Source organism: Pimephales promelas, chromosome 4, assembly GCF_988280905.1.
Source record: "Pimephales promelas chromosome 4, fPimPro1.hap1.1, whole genome shotgun sequence".
Classification (NCBI taxonomy): Eukaryota; Metazoa; Chordata; class Actinopteri; order Cypriniformes; family Leuciscidae; genus Pimephales; species Pimephales promelas.
In genome coordinates this window covers 2,234,965-2,257,197 of record NC_142772.1, presented here as the reverse complement: position 1 = coordinate 2,257,197, position 22,233 = coordinate 2,234,965, and the positions used below count along the sequence as shown (strand labels likewise).

General features: G+C 38.4%; 1 protein-coding gene across 2 annotated transcripts in view; it reads left to right on the top strand.

The window, feature by feature from the left end:
• The first annotated feature begins 790 nt into the window (after nucleotides 1-790).
• Nucleotides 791-22,233, top strand: part of pappaa (pregnancy-associated plasma protein A, pappalysin 1a) — a 136,737-nt gene continuing 115,294 nt past the window's right edge. For both annotated transcript variants that reach the window (XM_089129803.1, XM_089129802.1), the window contains exons 1-7: nucleotides 791-1,783; nucleotides 5,753-6,045; nucleotides 7,449-8,209; nucleotides 15,159-15,304; nucleotides 17,620-17,913; nucleotides 19,571-19,763; nucleotides 21,242-21,363. In XM_089129803.1, the coding sequence (XP_088985929.1) occupies nucleotides 1,396-1,783; nucleotides 5,753-6,045; nucleotides 7,449-8,209; nucleotides 15,159-15,304; nucleotides 17,620-17,913; nucleotides 19,571-19,763; nucleotides 21,242-21,363 (2,197 nt within the window). In that variant the 5' untranslated portion in view covers nucleotides 791-1,395. The remainder of the gene's footprint in view (nucleotides 1,784-5,752; nucleotides 6,046-7,448; nucleotides 8,210-15,158; nucleotides 15,305-17,619; nucleotides 17,914-19,570; nucleotides 19,764-21,241; nucleotides 21,364-22,233) is intronic.

The following is a 22,233-nucleotide window of genomic DNA, read 5'->3' as shown; positions in this document are numbered from 1 at the left end:
TCAAAAAATTGTGGCAACAGATTACAAGCAAAATTAACAAATTAGAATTGAGTAATAATTAATCAGATTAATTCCTTAAAAGTTAACCATTTAAAATGAGTAAAATTTACAACCAAAAAAAAAAAAAAAACATAATTGAAGTCACCATTATGGTGATCGGTGTTTGTTAAAATGATGGTTTTAAAATAAATAAAGAATTCTTAATTAATCTTTGACATCCGCCTGTTAGTGAGATATTTTGTTAATTTTTTTGGTGTGAACTTTACTCAGTTTAAATGGTTAACTTTTAAAGAATAATTTTACTCAATTCTAATTTTTTTAATTTAATTAATAACATTGCTTGTAATCCAATTCTATTGACTAGATAAAGCATATTCATTTTTACAGTGTATCTAATGTCAACAGATTTAGCCAAATTGTAATGTATTACCGTAAATTATATTTCTAGTCTATTTTGATTCCAGGTATAATAACATTTTCAGGTAACACACACTAAAAACAAACTTCACATGTAACTGGTTTTATTCAGAATAGACCAAATAAGTTAATATCATTTATTTTATTTATTTTTATTTATTTATTTATTATTTATTTATTTAATTTTTTGCAGGGCTTCTGTACAAGTGATCCAGTGCGACTCTCTTGCATCTCGAAAACTTTCAAATGAATGAAATTGTTTGAATTGTAACCACTAGAGGGACACACACTCACACGCGCGCGCGTGCGCGCGCACACACACGCCCCTTTCCAACTCTGGAAACACTATCCAGCACTCTTGGAGGAGCATGTGTGTAAACGCTCCTGCCGTCAGTGCTTTACCTGTGACTTCAGCACTTCACGAGAGGAGGATCGCAAGGAGAGAAACTCATGTAGGACCGAAACATGGGCTGGTCTGCTTCCATCACAGTCTCACTCTTAAAAGACTGAAGGATCCCCACCAGAGCTCACAGCACACATGAGCTGAGATCCGCGATGCTCTGGACACCTCCGGACCTCCTGCAGACCCTCTCACTGACTTCAACTTCAACTTCTGCATGTGCTCCATCCTCAGATATGACAGCCCGTCATGTCTGGACGTGTTCCGCGCTCATGAATTGTTCTTAAACATTGTTTTGCGCGTAGAGAGAGAGAGAGACAGAAGTTCACAGAGTGTGAATGAAGCTCTTTATTCATTGATTAGTGAATGAACTAAAAAAGAAGACTCACTTTTGCCTGCAGAAGGAGTAAAAAGAAAAGCTTGAAGAGCTTCATGGATTTGTGTATCTGGAACATTCGTCTTTGACAAAAGATTGTGAAAGAAACCAGAAAACAACAATTACAAGTGGAAGGACTTTGGAGAGGAAGAGTGCGTCCGTGCGCAATTATCTGGCCATCATCTCTCTAGTTTTGAATAAAATGAAAGTTTGGACTTTTCTCCAGTGTCTCGCCATCCTGCTCGTCCTGTGTGTGGGATCAGACTGCGGGACGGTCCTGAGAAAGACCCGATCTAAACGCGAGCTGGTGAAGATCAGAGAAGCCAAAGCGGTCTTCCCGGGGGCTTGTGCCACTCGGCTGCCCCGGGGCAAGCGCTCTTTGCCGGCGCTGGACCGCCGGCTCCCCCGCCACCGCGGCCGCTCCTCTCCGGCGGAGGATGCGAGCTCCTCTCGGGGGAAAGCCGTGTATTTCACGGGCAGAGGGGACCAGCTGAGACTCAAGCCCGGCGTGGAGATACCAAAGGGCAATTTCACCCTCCAGATGTGGGTCAAAGCGGAGGGTGGGCAGCGTTCCCCTACCGTTATAGCTGGTAGGAACAGATTTATGCATTTTACGTGAGTTTGAATGTTGGTGGAAGAATGCATGTGAATGACCGGGTGACTTTGACAGTAACTTCCAGATAACATCCAGATGGATGATCAATCAGATTAACGCAGATATATTCCACATGCACTTTAACTCTAATAGCTAACGAGTCAGGGCAATTGTGTAGCTTGGGTTTGCTGTTTTAGATCTGAGCGAGCGCGCGCGCGCGCGAAGAGGCACCGGGTTTACGCGCACGACCCTCGAATCCATGAAAGACCCCAAATCCCCCCCAACCCCCCCACCTCCATTTAGCTCGGAGGGAAACACATGAGAAAAGTGCGCGCAAATGACCAAATCGCATTGCATTGCATTTACGTTCGCATCCAGTATAGCCGCAGATTCACAATGCACACAGTTTGCAAACAAAGACCACTACTGTTCTGTACGTTGACGCGGGTTTTTCAGTGAGTAAGCATTACACCATCCACCGCTTCCGATTCCGCTTTCCGCCGACAGAGAGCGTAAAGACACAAAACTAGTCTTTTTCTGAAAGTCATGAGCAGAATGAAATGCTGGCTGCTAGACGTGAGCTTTTTTTTCTAACGCTGTCACGCACGACTAGAAAGACCAGAGTGAGAATCCACCAGTAATCCGGCAGTGGGCATCACTGATTTACGCGGGGCTTCTGATGTCAATGCACCCCCCCCCACCACTGAGATGGGATGACATCATCTGTTTCAGGGTTGCAATGGGTTTGCATTGGACTGAAAGCCTGACCAGCACAGTATTAGCTGCGCGCGCGCATGTATCCGATCCATAAATGAATGCATGCATGATGATGCTGTACTGCGAGTCTGTGACATAATCAAAATGTAATACGAAAGTCTGACATCACATTCAATATTTGTGATTTTTCATTTTAAGGATTTAAAAATTATGAGTTATGACATTAAACAAATCTATAGAAAAACAGATCATTACCAGCATCTTAATCCTTCAACCCTCATGCAATGTGTCATTTACAACACCTGTGAAAAATCAAGACTTTTCTTTGCGTAAGTTAAGACTCTGCACTACGTTCACTGATTCAACAAGCTCTCACTAAGCATATTTATGACATTGATTGACCATGTGAAATATTTTTTTAAAGGTCAGATTTCGTCGCTTCTGCACAAGATGTGTTTTCAAATCATGCTGTTATAACATGGACCGTCAAAATCAGCCTATTAAAGGGTTAATATTGGGCACCATTACTAACATTTTTGAAAATATCTTTCTTTGTGTCGGGAATGACATGATTATTATCATATTTTACATTTAAACACACAGCAATTTAAATTGACGCAGCAAAAAAATAAGACCATTCCATAAACGAAACTTAAATGAATGAATAGAATAAAAATTAAAATTAATGATGATGGATTTTTTATGTGGATGGAATTAAATATGGACTACATAAATCCATGCATTATGATGTTTTGACTCGTATAGATATGCATTGAACCCAATAAATTCCTTAAAAAAAAATATATATATATATTATTCAAGGTATTTGAAGAACCATTGTCAGTGAATATCTGTTGTGTTAGGATATTAAAAAAGAACAAAAACAAACAAACAAACAAACAAAACAAAAAGAAGTGATTGAAGTGGACTCTGGCTTATGTAGTCCTGCTTAATCTTTTAAATCTATTTCATGCCTCATAAGGCACTTGTTTTGAGGAGACCAATCATTGTTCTTGTTGTTGTTTTTACGCAGCGTTAGTCTTAATGTCAAGACGTTGTTATTGTCTAGTTTTGTTTTTTTTTGAGTCATGTTTTCAATCTATAATTCAGACGATTGAAGAGTGTGTGGAACGAGGCTGCTGATTTGACAATTTGAGTATTTGACAGCATTTGATGTAGGAAACAACACAAAATTCATCTCCACAAAGCGCTTCTAAATGTCCTAACGCCAGTAAGTTCAGCACCCCGAACAGCGCTCTATATAGACCATGAACAGTATTTACACTCAGCAGTGTACCTGAGACGGACATCACCGGACTTGTTTATATTGTTGAGTTGGGAAGCGTACAGAAAAAACACATCGTCTTAATTTGAACAAAAGCGAGTGTCTCGAACGGTTCAACATGTTAGATCGGTGTGAGAGCAAGAAAAAGTGCTTAGCTGACACTGATCTTTCATGATGATGAGATACAAAATTGACTTGCACAGCAGATCAGATCTGAGATACATTGCACGCTTGACCGGTTAGGGGACATCAAAGGAGGATTTATGCATACTAGACTGCACTTTTTTGTTATGTAAACTTGTGGGTAATGCTGTACTTGAAGGGTGTGCATATGACACCTTCATAACCATGACTTGACATATGTCATGAATATGAAGTAGGGTTTATGCAGGTTTATGAATTAAGTGTCTTTCACTCAGTAATGATATTTTGAATGCAAATATGACATTGTTTGAGATGTCTTTGTTATGACACCTTTACTAGGACAACACAACCTGTCTATAAACATGACATAGCAGATTAATGATCAAACTTAAGAAACCACCGAGCTTTATGGGTTAACATTATTAAAGGAGTAGTTCACTTTAAAAAAAACTTTTGCTGATAATTCACTCACCCCCATGTCATCCAAGATGTCCATGTCTTTCTTTCTTCAGTCGAAAAGAAATTAAGGTTTTTGATGAAAACATTCCAGGATTTTTCTCCATATAATGGATTTCAATGGGGTCCAAACGGTTCAAGGTCCAAAAGACAGTTTCAGTGCAAACTGCAAACTGTTCAAAGGGCTTTAAACGATTCCAGACGATGAATAAGGGTCTTATCAAGCGAAACGATCGCTCATTAAAAAAAAAAAGTTTAAGTTTTATAAGCACAAATGCTCTCCTTGCTCTGTTCTGTGATGTGCGTTCGTGACTCTCCTGTTTGAACTTGTTCATCAAAATGAACAAATCTTTTCCCGAGTCAACTCGTTCATTTAGTTCGTTGAATTAACCAAATGACACGAAAAAAGATTCGTTCATTTTGATGAACAGGAGAGTCACGAACGCGCATCACAGAAAAGAGCAAGACGAGCATTTGAGCTTATAAAACTTAAACTTTATTATTTATTTTTTAAATGAGCGATCGTTTCGCTTGATAAGACCCTTATTCATCGTCTGGAATCGTTTAAAGCCCTTTGAAGCTGCACTGAAACTCTCATTTGGACCTTAAGGCGTTTGGTTCCCATTGAAGTCCATTATATGGAGAAAAATCCTGGAATGTTTTCATCAAAAACTTTAATTTCTTTTCGACTGAAGAAAGAAAGACATGGACATCTTGGATGACATGGGGGTGAGTAAATTATCAGCAAAAGTTTTTTTTTAAAGTGAACTACTCCTTTAAACTGTCAGGTGATTGGTTTTGACATTACAACTTTTTAACGACAAATTCAATTAATACCCCTGTAGTTGAGCTCACGAAAAATATTCATGACACAGTTATAATGCCTCATAACAGCCAATGTCAACATGACAGTTTAACTTCATTTAATTGTCAATTTGTCATGACAAAAACCTCTCAAACAATGTCATATTTGAATGAAAGACACTTAATGACAGTTGTCATAAACATGCATAAACCCTACTTCATATTCATAACATATGTCATGTCATGGTTATTAAGGAGTCTTATGCATTGCACACCCCTTCAGGTAAAGTGTTACCAACTTGGTTAATGCATTTAACCCCCAAAATCCCCAACCCATGATAATATTTAATTGTGCCGTCTTGGACTGACCCCAAAACAGCAACAGCCTGAATTGTACACACTACTAATTCTTGTTTTTGGGTGCATTCAGTGGCGCCTTTATGCAGGTTCATGTCATTTCCTGATCCCATCCCTTCCTCATCTACTCAAAGCAAATTTTGCATTATTGTCTCCTGACTCCTTCCTGATGCATTCGTTCTTGTACGTTCTCAACCATAGGTCTCTTCGACAAATGCTTCTATGCCTCCAGTGACCGTGGATGGCTGTTGGGAATTAAAGCCGTGAGTGAGCAAGGAAACCGCGACCCTCGCTTCTTCTTCTCCCTTAAGACGGATCGGGCACACAAAGTTACCTCCATTGAGTCGAATGCCCGCTACTTGCCCAGCCGCTGGGCACACGTGGCTGTGACGTACGATGGCCTCTATATGAAGTTATATGTCAATGGTGCTCAGACTGCTGTTAGCAGGGAACAGTCAGGTGATGTCTTCAGCCCCCTTACTAAAAAGTGTAAGGTAAGTTTAATTCTATCAGAATTTAACTTTTTGCACAATATCTTGGAGAGTCGCACAAAAATATACATGTTTGTAATTAGTTAACGGTGAAGTGTGTAATTTCTGTTTCTCTTGGTGAATCAAAAATAGGTTTCCAACCAGGCTCATTGTCTATGGCAACATTTCTGCTAAATATAACTTTGCTTCTTGCACGTTTCATGACATTTCCAATGAGTTGCACTACACATGCATTCAATTTCATCCAATTGGCTGTTTGAAAATGACACATCCGATGAGTAGCGCAAAAAAAAAAGTTAAAGGTCCCGACCGTATTATGCCCCTTTTCACAAGATGTAAAATAAGTCTCTGATGTCCACAGAATGTGTATGTGAAGAGTTCAGATGCAAAAGCCTCTAAATTCCATTTGAAATTTTCTTCTAGAATGATGATTTTTATCAAGCTAGTTCAGTAATTTCACTTAAATAACAATTAATAGGTAATTATCATTGCCATTTAAGTGAAATTACTGAACTTAAATATACAAGCTTGATAAAAATCATCATTCTAGAAGAAAATTTCAAATGGCATTTAGAGGCTTTTGCATCTGAACTCTTCATGTGAAGTTCCAGCTCAAAATACCCAACAGATCATTTTTTACAGCACGTTTAAATTTTCATTTTTTGGGAATCAGAAAAACGCGCCATAGTGTGTGCCCTTTAAATGCAAATGAGCTTCTGTTGCTGCCGGCCCAAGGGGGCGGAGCTTCATGAGCACGCGCTCAGTCTCTCAGGACAATTTCCTCTTACGGAATATCCGAAACTCTCAGTAACGGTGTTCATTTCCAGTCGGACAATAATGCAATAATAATAATAATAAAAATGGGAATTGAGAGGAACAGAAACTAATATTCACTGGATGGTCATATACCTTTTCACCACTAGATGGGGGGTAAAAATCACACAGTGCAGCTTTAAAGTCCCCGTGAAATCAAAATTCAACCTATTTACTTTGTTAGCGCATATTACTAGTCTTGTGGTGAACAATTAATCCGTGCAAGTGAATATATATTAGTAATCTTTAACCAAAATCTGAAAAGTTACTTCCGGTCTGGAACGGTTTCTTTTTCTGATGACGTAGGTTTCACAGTTTGGGTGGGGAAACGCTTAACCACTCCCCTCAAACCGTTAGTTTGCTATGAGCGAGAGATGGAGAGGAGGAGCGCTAGAGTAAAACCCTGCCCTCTGTTCAATATTCCGTTTCACTTGGAAATACGTCACAGCGCTGGAGAAAAATCGTTTTCACGGGGACTTTAACACTGGAGATATTTATCAGAAAACAGTTACACTCTTCACCTCGCCAGATCTTACATAATGCACGTACTGTACGCAAATACAAGTTACAAGTGTTCTGATCTAAAACTCAAGGTGCTGATGGTGGGTGGAAATGCCTTGAATCACAACTACCGAGGCTCCGTGGAGCGTGTCGGTTTGTGGCGACAGGCTCTCTCTCAGAGGCAGATCATGAGGGACATGCATGGACAAGAGGACCTGGTCGACCTGGTGATCCGCGAGACCTTTGAACACCCAGCGCGCAAATGGCTGGCAGTGAAGGACGGCAGTTTCCCGATCCCCGATGAGGGCTCTCGTGCTGGGCTGTGGTCTTTGGACACCACCCTGGAGCCTCCGGCCTGCGGACAGACGGTGTGCGATAACACCGAAGTGGTGCGCAACTACAATCACTTCTGGAGCTTCCGTCGCCCCAAAACGGTACGGTACCGCGTCGTGAACGTGTTCGACGACTCCCAGCGCAAACCCACGGTCACAGATCAACAGATTCACCTGCAGCATCAGCATCTGAATGAAGCCTTTAGCATGTACAACATCAGCTGGGAGTTGACTGTGCACAACGTCAGCAATTCCTCTCTGTATAACCGTCTGGTGCTCGCCAACTGTGACATCAGCAAGGTGGGCGATGAGGATTGTGACCCTGAATGCAACCACACCCTGACCGGCTTTGATGCCGGTTACTGCAAGCCCAGGACGCGATGCCCTGAACACAAACAGGGAAACGGCGTCTGCGATCCAGAGTGCAACTGTGAGAACTACGGTTACGATAATGGAGATTGCTGTAACCCTAGCATCACCAATGTGACCAAGACCTGCTTCAATCCAGCTTCTCATTTAAGGTAAGGTGATTTATGACGCCAACTTGTTTAGTAAGATAATTCAGATGTGGTCACAAAGACATTGGTTGGGGTGAGTGAAGAAAAGGGCTTTCATTGTACATTTATTTGATTTCAAGTCCTTTCTGTGTGGTTTGCTTTGCTTCGAAACAATGTACACTCACCTAAAGGATTATTAGGAGCACCATACTAATACTGTGTTTGACCCCTTGTGGCATTGATTCAACAAGGTGCTGAAAGCGTTCTTTAGAAATGTTGGCCCATATTGATGGGATCGCATCTTGCAGTTGACGGAGATTTGTGGGATCGAAGCTCTCGTTCCACCACATCCCAAAGATGCTCTGTTGGGTTGAGATCTGGTGACTGTGGCGGCCATTTTACTACAGTCAACTCATTGACATGTTCAAGAAACCAATTTGAAATGACTCGAGCTTTGTGACGTGGTGCATTATCCTGAGGATGGGGACATGGTGGCCATATTGTCACAGAGTCACAAAGACATTGGTTGGGGTGAGTGAAGAAGTGGGCAGATAAAGGGCTTTCATTTTACATTTATTTGAATGTTTTTTATTTGATTTCAAGTCCTTTCTGTGTGGTTTGCTTCGAAACAATGTATATTGTAGAAAGCACTATACAAATGAAAGCAACTTGACTTGGGTTAAAGGGTTAGTTAACCCAAAAATAAAAATTCTGTCAGTATTTACTCACCCTCATGTTGTTCCAACCCCGTAAGACCTTCAAATTAAGATCTTTAACCCTTATGCTGCATTAGGGACATTTTTGGTCTTTTGCAGTTTAATTTATTTCACCATTTTGGCTGTTTTAATGCAAATGGTATGAAATTTGGCAAAATTGTGACTTTTTGGATACATGTAACAAATGTGATCCCATTTTGCAAAATATGTATAACACACACACTGTGTAGATCAAATAGTAACACTCAGCACCATAAAGACCAAAAATGGCCCATTGAAACCCATTAAAACGTTGTTTAAATCTGAGGCTGTCAGTAATACATGAAACATGATTTTTGCACAAACATCCTTTCATTTTAAAAGTAAAAGCATTATATTTGCATTATATAGTGTATTCCACCAGATGACGTCACTACATATTTATTCCCTATGGGTGGAAATGCACCTTATTTTAGGCAATAGGCAATGTTTAATAGGTGGCCATTTTTGGTCTCTAACGCGCTAAGTGGGATTTTTTGCAAAGTGGGACTGTGATAATCCAAATCTAAAGTTTTCTCTTTGCATTTAGTTTATTGAAAATAATTGAATTTTTGTGTTTTTTCCTCTTATTCAAATCGATGGTTTCGCAAACAAAACTGGTAATTAAAGGGTTAAAATCCTGAAATTGAATACATTTTTGGTAGTTATGATGAGGACTGATGCTGGTTAAAAGATTTAACTTGGTAAAAGTGGAAAATAATAATAATAATATATAATATTTTAGGCAATGTTTAATATGTGGCCATTTTTGGTCCTTAATGCACTCAACGGTGTTAAAAATCTAATGCAGCACAAGGGTTAATGTATTAAGATCGCTCCTGCATACTAGTCCATAGGCTTCTTGAGGGAATGACTCTTGCTGTCCTCAAAAAGTCATTAAAGACATCGTTAAAATAGTCCAAGTGACTACAGGGGCTCAATCTTAAGTTTATCAAACGACGAGAATACTTTTTGTGCGCAAAAACAACAAAAATAACGACTTTATTTCAACAATTCGTTTATTTCTCCCTCTCCGCGAGTCAGGTTACTAGAAGCTCCCGTTCCACCACATCCCAAAGATGCTCTGTTGGGTTGAGATCTAGTGACTGTGGCGGCCATTTTGGTACAGTCAACTCATTGACATGTTCAAGAAACCAATTTGAAATGACTCGAGCTTTGGGACATGGTGCATTATCCTGAGGATGGGGACATGGTGGCCATATTGAGTGAGTGAAGAGGGCAGATAAAGGGCTTTCATTTTACATTTATTTGATTTCAAGTCCTTTCTGTGTGGTTTGCTTCGAAACAATGTATATTGTAGAAAGCACTATACAAATGAAAGCAACTTGACTTAGGTTAAAGGTCCCCTGACATGGGGTTATTTTATTATTTTATAATGTTTCCTGGGTAGATTAGATTAAAAATAGTCATAATTTAGTAATAAAAGGCATTTTTCCTTGATTTTAGCCTCTGCTTTGAACGCTCTGTTTGAAGGGGCGTGTCTGCTGTGGGATTGAGTGTAACCACACTTCAGTAGCATTAAAAGTTCATTGAAAGGGAGAATGTATGAATAGTGGTCTTGGTCACCCGAGTTTGGCTCCAACCCTAATCAAACACACCTGAACCTGCTAATAAATGTCTTCAGGATTACTCGAAAATGACGGCCAGTGTTTTTCAAAAATCATTGATCAACCACAGTTCAATCTTGAAGTCTCAATGAGTTGAATCAGGTATGATAGATGACGGAGACGAGGAGCACTGGTCTAAGTAATCTGCAAACTCTCGCAACTCTTCATTTATTACAGTTGGATATTCCCTCCATGAGCAAAAATGTTTTCATCAAGGATTTTGTCTAGTCCGTTGTATGATGGTTTGCTCCAAGTTTTAAACACCACTGTTTTCGCCAAAAGAAAAAAAAATGATCCGAGGAAATTGGATTTCTAAGTCTGAGTACCTGAGGCCACTGGATCGAAAGAGACAACATGTTTACAATTCCAGCAGAATGTAGATGGTCTGGTTTAACTTTTGCTCTATGTGAATGGTAGCAGTGTTCATTTGTTTCAAAAAACAGGTGTAGCCCAAGGACACATGTAGTAATCCAAAAGCTATGAGATGTGTTTTAAAGAGGATTTATTGGACTACAAAGCTATGATGTGTTTTAGGATGGACTACAAAGTAGAAACCACAATTTCAAGGAAGCTTATTTCTTGTTTAGAAGGGTCTCCAAGCAACTATTTTGTTTTCAAATTGTAGTCATAAACGATTGTTTACAGAAGTGCACGCAGCTTCATGGGAAAAGTGTAAACACTCCACGTTGTGAGAAAATAGTGAATGAATCCATAAGTGAAAACTACCTTTTACATCTTTGTTTTGATCTGTATGATTCATCCAAATATTCCAGTACGCTCTCAGAAAAAAGGTACAAAAGCCGTCACTGGGGCTGAACCTTTTCAAAAGGGAAAACTTTGTCCATTTTAAGTACTAATATGTACATTTTAGGTGCTAACGTACATTTAGGTGCTATTATGGACATTTAGGTGCTCATATGTACATTTTAGTTGCTAATATGGACATTTAGGTGCTATTGTGTTGATTTTAGGTGCTAATATGTATATTTTAGGTGCTAATATGGACATTTTAGGTGTTAATATGGACATTTAGGTGCTAATATGTACATTTTAGGTGCTAATATGGACATAAAGGTGCTAATATGTACATTATAGGTGCTATTATGTACATTTTTGGTGCTAATATGGACATTTAGGTGCTATTGTGTTGATTTTTAGGTGCTAATATGTATATTAGGTGCTAATATGGACATTTTAGGTGTTAATATGGAAATTTAGGTGCTAATATGTACATTTTAGGTGCTAAAATGGACATTAAGGTGCTAATATGTACATTATAGGTGCTATTATGTACATTTTAGGCGCTAATATGGACATTAGGTGCTAATATGTACATTTTAGGTGCTAATATGGACATTAAGGTGCTAATATGTACATTATAGGTGCTATTATGTACATTTTAGGTGCTAATATGGACATTTTAGGTGCTAATATGGACATTAAGGTGCTAATATGGGCATTAAGGTGCTAATATGGACATTTTAGGCGCTATTATGGACATTTAGGTGCTAATATGGACATTTACTGTAGGTGCTAATATGTATATTTTAGGTGCTAATATGGACATTAAGTTGCTAATATGCACATTTTAGGTGCTATTATGTACATTTTAAGTGCTAATATGGACATTTAGGCGCTAATATGTACATTTTAGGTGCTAATATGGACATTTAGGTGCTATTATTGACATTTAGGTGCTATTATGTATATTTAAGGTGCTAATATTGACATTTAGGTGCTAATATGGCCATTTTAGCTGCTAATATGGACATTTTAGGTGCTAATATGGACATTTTAGGTGCTAATATGTACATTTTAGGTGCTAATATGGACATTTAGGTGCTTAAATGTACATTTTAGGTGCTAATATGTACATTTTAGGTGCTAATATGGACATTTAGGTGCTAATATGTACATTTTAGGTGCTGTTATGTTCATTTTAAGTGTTAATATGTACCATTAAGGTACCAATATGCAACCTTTAGGTACTTGTGAAACGGTACAGCCCCAGTGACAGGCAGCTTTTGTACCTTTTTTTTCTAAGAGTGTACTGTCCTCGAATTTCGTCACGCCTTAATTTAGCTTCTCGTTCGAGCGAAAGCGATGTTTTCTATTAGCCGTTTTGAAGGCTTTCCAGGCCGCGGAATCGCATCCAACGGTATTCCTGAAGCTCTTTAAATGACTCCGTGTGCGGGCTACGAGGTGACATCAGTCACAAAAAAAACACACAGGTGGTTTTCCCAAATATTATCCCATCGCAATCATCGAGAGGCTGTTTTGAGCAGAAATCAGCGGTTGGCCAATCCCGAGCATTCAATGGAAATATTGCAACTGATGGATGAAAGATGGTTTAGAAAGATTAGAGTGAGAAGAAGCAGAAGAAGAATTTTCAGATAAGCACCCCAAGTGGTTGTTTATTTGGTTTTGATTATGGGACGTCTAGGGAGACAGACTGATGGCTGCTCCGCGAACATTCGTCAACATTCCCTCTTAATTGTGGAATCCTGGAAGAACACTGCGCTACATGCGTGGCACAACAATGGCTGTGTGGTCGGAGGTTTATTTTTGTAGACCCGAAGCCTGTTACCACTTTTCTTGTTTGGAAATCTAGCTAACGGGAGACATCGGGGTTGGAGTCTCTGAAAAATGTGAATGATATCTGCTTAAGTTGTCTAACATACTTTAGGCATGTGTTTTAAGTTATTTCTCCATGCTGTTTGAAGAATGTATACAGTGCCGGATTGTTATTGCAAGCAAACTATAGAGAGAGGGATTTGTGTTTTTACCTTCACAAGCTCACTGATCGGATCTGACGGCATATACCTTAAGCTAAAGTGAATCCTCACCAGTAATTCATCCCTTGAAAATGTCTGCCATGGCTTTGGTCCTAAAAGGTGATACTACGTTATCATTTGGCTCTGTCTCGAAGTCCATGCTCCCCCCTTGGCTATTGTGTGTGTTGGGTTAATTGATGAATGGGGTTTCTGAGCTGTCACATGGGTCATCTCAGGTGCTTTACAGTCGTGTGAACTCTAAGTGCCAATGAAGCCCATAAACACAACATAACGTTAATGGTTTAGCCCTAATGGAGTGCTCTTGTGTAAAACGAGCTCTTAGCATGTTAAGTTAAAGGAGCTACACACTCATAAAAGCACCTGTCCCTGGAAAGACACTTACATGGTTTGGTCTGCTTGCTTGAAGCTAAAACCTTAATGCGGACCAGACTAGGAAAGCAGAGAACAAGGTTAAATGGATTCTTGAAAGCGATGTTAAAGGAGTAGTTCGCTTTTTTTAAAAAAAACAAAAAAACTTTTGCTGATAATTTACTCGCCCTCATGTCATCCAAGATGTCCATGTCTTTCTTTCTTCAGTCGAAAAGAAATTAAGGTTTTTAATGAAAACATTCCAGGATTTTTCTCCTTATAATGGACTTCAATGGGGTCCAAACGGTTCAAGGTCCAAAAGAGAGTTTTAGTGCAAACTGCAAACCGTTCAAAGGGCTTTAAATGAATCCAGACGATGAATAAGGGTCTTATCAAGAGAAACGATCGCTCATTTAACAAAGTTTTATAAGCTCAAATGCTCGCCTTGCTCGGTTCTGTGATGTGCGTTCGTGACTCTCCTGTTTGAACTTGTTCATCAAAATGAACGAATCTTTTCCCGAGTCAACTCGTTCATTTCGTTCGTTGAATGAACCAAATGACACGAAAAAAGATCCGTTCATTTTGATGAACGAGTTCGAACAGGAGAGTCACGAACGCACATCACAGAACAGAGCAAGGCGACCATTTGAGCTTATAAAACTAAAAATTTGTTATTTATTTATTAAATGAGCGATCGTTTCTCTTGATAAGACCCATATTCATCGTCTGGAATCGTTTAAAGCCTTTTGAACAGTTTGCAGTTTGCACTGAAAGTGTCTTTTGGACCTTAAACCGTTTGGTTCCCATTGAAGTCCATTATATGCAGAAAAATCCTGGAATGTTTTCATCAAAAACCTTAATTTCTTTTCGACTGAAGAAAGAAAGACGTGGACATCTTGGATGACATCGGGGTGAGTAAACTATGAGCAAAAGTTTTTTTTAAAGTGTACTACCCCTTTAAAAGTTGCTATAGACAATTTTGCAAGACGTAAACAACACTGGTCCAGAAGCACTTCCTGTTTCAGTTTTTTAACACTACATAAAAGCTGGCATAAAATACGACCAACACAACATATAAAACTGAATCAAAAAGTTAAACAAACATCTTTAAGATGTTTTCTTTACATGTGAAATAAAGAAAACCCTTACAAACTGAAACAGGAAGTGTTTCTGGACCAGTGTTGTTTACATCTTGCAAAATGGTCTATACAACTTCTCCACCGGCATAGTAGAGAGAGTGCTAATGAAAGAACAAAACTTAGTGCTGATTGCTATTGCAGATAAAGGATTTGAGATGTAATGCTAATTACAGTGATAATTTCACTAATGACACTTTTTTTTAGTCAAGGGCCAAGATTAGCTTTTTTCGAGCCACTTTGCAATGTGGGAAATGTAGATGTGTCATAATGAGTGTCAAATAAGCAGTGGATGCATCAACCAAATAAACAATCTCCGTCTCTGGCTCCAGGGCCTATCTGGATGTGAAGGAGCTAAAAGAGATCCTCAAGCTGGACGGTTCAACGCACCTCAATATCTTCTTCGCCAATTCCTCAGATGAAGACCTGGCTGGAGTTGCTACCTGGCCGTGGGACAAGGAGGCCCTGACGCATCTAGGTACTGAGAAATTACTACATAAGCATAGTTCAGGTCAAGAGTTTGAATTCATTTAATGTTGAAAATATCACTGTCACAATCTATTCCTATACCTATACCATTTCAGTGGTTCCTACTATTAAGACCATAAATTAATTTTTTTTATAGGGGCCTTGAGTAAAGAAATAAGTAAACAACGGAAGTCGAGTAAACAATTTTCAAAATTTAAAGGAGAACTCGGGCACAAAATGAACCTTTCGTCTAATTACACATTGTTACCTAGTCAACCGTTATCTGAGATTTGTTTTCATGATTGCCGAATGTAAATAGTTTTATCTCTAAAAACAGTTTAGCCTATAACGCTAGTATATGGGGCATAGAGTAATGACAAATAAAAATCGCTTGTTATTACCACTAACAAGGCTCAAAATAGCCCCACACTAACACGACAGCATAATAAGGGTCCCTACATTCAAACCGAAGCATTGAGAACTTTGTCAGTGTCCAAACAGTTTAATAAGCAGATATTTTATACACACAGTCAACTTCGCGAATACAGGAAGAAGCCATCTTTGAAAAATAGTCTCTACTAGTCGATCTACGAGCGCCGATCCAAGTGCGCTGAACTGTGCAGAATCTCATATGGTCCGTTGTTTCCGGAAGAAACACAAACACGAACCGTTTTCTTCTCTTCAATATGTACACGTAGACTACTGTTCGCGCTCACCTTATCACCTTATTCACATCTCACCAGCGCACATGGATCGGCATTCGTAGATCGACTGGTAGAGACTATTTTTCAAAGATGGCTTCTTCCTGTATTCGCGAAGTTGACTGCGTGTATAAAATATCTTCTTATTAAACTGTTTGGACACTGACAAAGTTCTCAATGCTTCGGTTTGAATGTAGGGACCCTTATTATGCTGTCGTGTTAGTGTGGGGCTATTTTGAGGCTTGTTAGTGGTAATAACAAGCGATGTTTATTTGTCATTACTCTATGCCCCATCTACTAGCATTATAGTAGCGTTATAGGCTAAACTGTTTTTAGAGATAAAACTATTTACATTCGGCAATCATGAAAACAAATCTCAGATAACGGTTGACTAGGTAACAATGTGTCATTAGACCAAAGGTTCATTTTGCGCCGAAGTTCTCCTTTAAGTACATTTCGGCTACATATACACTGCAAGAAAGTGCACAGTTCAGGGGTGCGTTTCCCAAAAGCGTTGTAAGCCAAGTTGATTGCTACCAATTGTCTCTTTTTGTCCTCCCTGATTACAATTACTTACACAGCATTCAAATGACTTCTTACAAATATTGAATAGGCAATAATATCGCAATGCAAATGTCTAATATTTCAAAGGATATCATTTACATGACATACAAGCAACTTTAAGTTTGTTTGACCTAAATGCATTTGTATTTAAAATAGAGCCCGACCGATATTGGATTTTGAAGGCCGATACCGATACAAATATTTTTGGAGTTTAAAATCCGATATTCCGATATATCGGCCGATATTTTTTTTTTTCAGAAACGCGCAACACAACATTAACAGATTTCCCTAACATTAGTTATTTGTAGTTATTTATGAGTTTTAACTAAAATAATAGTTAAAAAACTAGTTTCTTTTATTGTCGCAACAGAACAAACTGATGATAGTGGCATTAGCTAGCTTTGTGGTTAGCTAGTCTACGATGAGCCATAATTTAGCAATAGATAACGTCATACTGAAAATTGTAAAACATAAATTTTCAATAAAACAGGCCAAGGAGAGATGATACGTCTCATTGCTATAAATGTCACGCGCTATTAAAGAAATACTTCAGTCACATTGTCAAATGTTAAAAGGACAGTCGGTCAACTACACTGTAACAACGTAACGTAACTATTACTAGCTAGTTTCGCTTCACTCTCGGCTTATTTAACAGCAAAACTGGACATGATAGTCACAAATTTTGTCATGCTTATTTGAGTTAAGAGAACTGATGGAGATGTTCTTTTAATTGTTATTCAAGCAATGTATGTATCGTGAACAATTCAACGAGTGTTGCCAACAGGAACGGTGTAGAGCGCCCTCTGGTGGACAAACTATACAACTCCAACACTCATGACATGGTTCAAGCGTGTTTTTATCATTATATATATTAATATTAATTTATCGGCCATTATAACTGCCGATACCGATAGTTTGGAAAATGCCTAATATCGGCCGATAATATCGGTCTGGCTCTAATTTAAAATCATATAGTATAAACTACTGTTACAAGAGACAAGCACGAGTATTTAAGTACAAGCACATCAGGGTTTACACTGTGTTTCTTCTCTTTTCATAGGCGGTATAGTTCTGAATCCGTCTTTCTATGGTACATTTGGCCACACTCACACCATGATCCATGAGATCGGTCACAGTCTGGGACTGTACCATGTGTTCAGAGGCATCTCAGAGATCGAGTCCTGCAACGATGCGTGTTTAGAGACGGAGCCCTCGCTGGAAACCGGAGATCTGTGTGCCGACACAAACCCCACACCCAAATACAAGCACTGCAAGGACCCCGAGCCTGGCAACGAAACGTGCGGCAACCGCAACTTTGTTCACACGCCCTTTAATAATTACATGAGTTATGCAGGTAAGAACAAATACATGGAAACTGTCCTTTCTCAGTCTGAGTAAATCACAAAGCCAAATAGTAAATAGATAGAAATACTGTTATATTTAATAGTTTTCGCCACAACAGTGTGATTTCTTAGTGATTTCTTATTGGTTCGAAACTTTACCCCTCTCTCATTTCCTTAACTACTAAATGGGTTTTCTGGGATGTGCACAATAAAAAGAGACTAAATCCATACATTTTGAAACTAGCATTTTAGATATAGTCACTAAAAATAGGGCTACACGATTTGGGCCAAAATGATAATCACAATTTTTTTGATCAATATTGAGATCACGATTAATTATCACGATTATTTGTTGATTTTAACCAAAACAAACGTTATTGTCACATAGGCTAATTATAACTGCTTTCACATCCATATTGTGCTACATTCCTAATAATGTATGACTATGTGCATCAAAATCAAAATAAAACAGGTCCTCTTATTCACCAAAATTCAGTGCATCTCTTTGGTCTGAGTCTCAAGTTTCCATATTTAGTGACAGAAGTGATATTTGGATAGAAATCTATTAATTTGTTATGGGAAAATGCATACAATTAAATTCAATGGAATTCAATGGCACCCGGTGGCTATTTTTGGTATTACGCCTAAACAAAAAATCTCATGGGAACTTCAATTTTTGTGATATCAACTTCAAACTTGGTTAGATATATAGCTTTCATTTTATAGTAATTTTATAGTAAAACATATTTTGTAAAATATACATTTCATATTAAAAAAATATATTAATAAAGTAAATATAAATTAACTGTAAATTATAACTTCCATAACTTTTTCATAGTTTGATTTTTTGAAGTGCTTTCAATCTAGTAATAATCTGCTGATTGTTTTCTTTAAAACAAGATCAATAGGTCTATATTCCAACGCATTCTTGAATTACAACCATTTAAGTTTGTATAGTGCATTTTAATGTCAATTATCAAAAAAAGGGGGGTGACAGGTAAAGGGTTAAAAAAAGTAATATCTGTTATGCTAATATCATAGCTAGCATAGCATGCTTTTTGCATAATTGAAAACTTGTTTGTAAAAGAGATAAATAAGTTATTTTTCTTAACATATTTCATGTCTCATATTTCATCTCAAACAGTCTCTTCATTGACTGAGGATCTTTGTAAAAATATATATGTTTTTTTTTTTTTGCACAGTGTATTTCACTCTTTATTTCAATGTATAATAGTTCTAATAGTTGTAATATTTGACATTATAGGACATTTGAATTAACTTTTTTACTCAAGTTTGTCAAAAATATTGTTGGTTTAACTTAAAAAAGTAAGTAACCTGGGTTGCCTTAAAATGTTAAGTTGATCGAACTGGAAAAAGTGAGTTAATACAATGAAGGAGATTAATTTAATCATCAGAAACTCAAATTAATAAGTTATCTCAACTAAATAAATTATTATAAAGTTGATTTGACAAAAGAAAATATGTTGTGATAACAAATCTTGAAAATATTTTAAGTTACTCGGTTCAATTCAATACCAGCTGTGAAAAATTAAAAATGATGGATTTATACAGCGTTGTTCTTTGATCTTCTCGACACGAATGCCTTTTCATGTGCCGTGTGCTATCAGAAACTATGTAAAATATCTGAACTTACACATTTTTCCCCAGATGACGACTGCACTGATTCCTTTACACTTAACCAGGTGGCTCGCATGCACTGCTATCTGGACCTCATCTACCAAACCTGGCAACCCGATTACCGGACCCCTCCAGTCCCGATGGCACCCCAAGTGGTAGAACAGGGACAAAACTTCATTACTTTAGAGTGGTTTCCGCCCATCTCTGGCCACTTCTATGACAGGTGAACATATCCTAAAATATATGTATATATATATATATATATATCGGCGTTTGTTGTGTGCTCTCTGGGAAGATGCAATCTGATATATGAAAAGACGTGGAATATAAATGTGGACGTAGGCAGAGAGGAGACATGCCTAAGCATGTTCTGTTTAGTAAATATTGAAAGAGGAGAAGTCTGAGACATTTTGTAATAGTTTTTGAGTACAGTGAGAAGTGCAAAATAACTGAGAATTCTCAGCGTCTGCCAAATCGCTAACACATGCTATCAATTAATAGCGCTATTTCTAAACTGTGTTTAACTGGCTGAATTGTTCACACTGCCGTCCAAAAACTCCTGGATATCCACATTTCATGACTCAGACCTGTGGAACTTTGTTGGGTTGAGTCTCTTTGTTATTTTGCACCAGTTTCCTTAGAGCTGAATGCAGTCAGTAACATTTATTTGTGGGTCCGCGAGGGACCGTTATGTGAGAGACAGGTGGAATTCACCAAGGCGAGCGGCATGGGAATCCCCTCAGAGGAGCATGTCGAGACATGTCGCTCTGAAACTCTCCACTCGGACCATGTGACTTTGTTTACTGTGTATCCATATAACATTCGAACACCACAGTCATTGCCCTCTGACTAAAAGTGCTTAGTGAGTCATTGAGGCTGATAAGTGAACAGTCACCAAGTCGAGTCATCCTCATTTATATTGCGCTTTTAACAATGTAGATTGTTTCAAAGCAGCAGATACACTTAAAGGAGTAGTTCACTTTTTAAAAAACTTTTTGCTGATAATTTACTCACCCCCATGTCATCCAAGATGCCCATGTCTTTCTTTCTTCAGTCGAAAAGAAATTAAGGTTTTTGATGAAAACATTCCAGGATTTTCTCCATATAATGGACTTCAATGGGGTCCAAACGGTTCAAGGTCCAAATGAGAGTTTCAGTGCAGCTTTAAAGGGTTTTAAACGACACCAGACGGTGAATAAGGGTCTTACCTAGTACCCCCCGAATCATGACTCGAAAAAAGATTTGTTCATTTTGATGAACGAGTTTGAGTCACGGACGCTCATCACAGAACAGAGCACGGCGAGCATTTGTGCTTATAAAACTTAAACTTTTTTATTTATTTTTTAAATGGCCGATCGTTTCGCTTGATAAGACCCTTATTCATCGTCTGGTGTCGTTTAAAGACATTTGAAGCTGCACTGAAACTCTCATTTGGACCTTGAACCGTTTGGACCCCATTGAAGTCCATTATATGAAGAAAAATCCTGGAATGTTTTCATCAAAAACTTTAATTTCTTTTCGACTGAAGAAAGAAAGACGTGGACATCTTGGATGACATGGGGGTGAGTAAATTATCAGCAAAAGTTTTTTGAAAAGTGAAATAGTTTTTGCCCCATATTGAAGATTCCCATCTAACTTGCCATCTACTTGAATGTGCTGTATATCTAAGTTGCATTGTGTCTGTCTCTGTTGGTTTCCTAGAGAAGTGGGATCAGTATGTGATAAATGTTCAGAGGGTCACGTCCTTCTACAGTACGCCTCTAATTCTTCGTCCCCGCGCCCCTGTTCCCCGTCCGGCCACTGGAGCCCCAGAGAAGCCGAGGGTGAGTTTATGCACCAACACATCACGTCATTTCTTCTAAACACACTTGGTTGCCTTTGGCTAGTCCTGCACCCAGTCAATGCTTCTTTAGAGAATCGATATACTGACAGCATCACAGGCTAAAGTGCCTGAATATTACGCATTTTTTCAACTTTCCTGATATAGAGAATGTGTCATAGAGTTGATTAACTCGTCTACTGTCTGCATTCCGGATAAGTGTGATTTAGACTCGAGCAAAAGCCTTGAGAAAATATTTGTGGTCTGTGCATGTCCCTGGACAGACGCTTGTGTGAGTTTCTGGTCCAGAATTTGTAATACTGAACTGTCTCTGCAACCAAAAAAGAAAACCTCCATGTCTCTGGTCCATTGAAACTCATTACAAAAAGGTCAGTATGTCTCAACGGGATACTTGCTTAGCAGAGTCAAAGAAGTGTGCCGGCTCTCCTGGTCAAACGCATGTGATTGCCAAAGTCTCATGAGTTCATGGCGGCAGCATCCCAAAGGAAATGTTTGTTGTCTGTTGCCATGGCAAATTTGCATCCCAAAAGCAAGACTCTCGTTTAATAATCTTCTGGTATAGTTGGGCATCCAAACCTGGAGATTTTGTTGGAAACTGTAGAAGCAGAAGCTTGCAATAATTCAAATTTTTCAAATAATATTATTAGAATTTAAAATAACTTATTATATATTATTAAAATATGTTAAAATGTATGGAAGTGTATTGCATTCACTTGAAGAAAAAAAATCGAGTTAATTAACAATTTAATTATCTCAGAATTACGAGATAATTTTTCATGGAAAAATATTTGCTCTGTTTTTCTGAATTAACGAGTGAAGTATCTCAGAATTACAAGATAATTTTTTGTGGAAA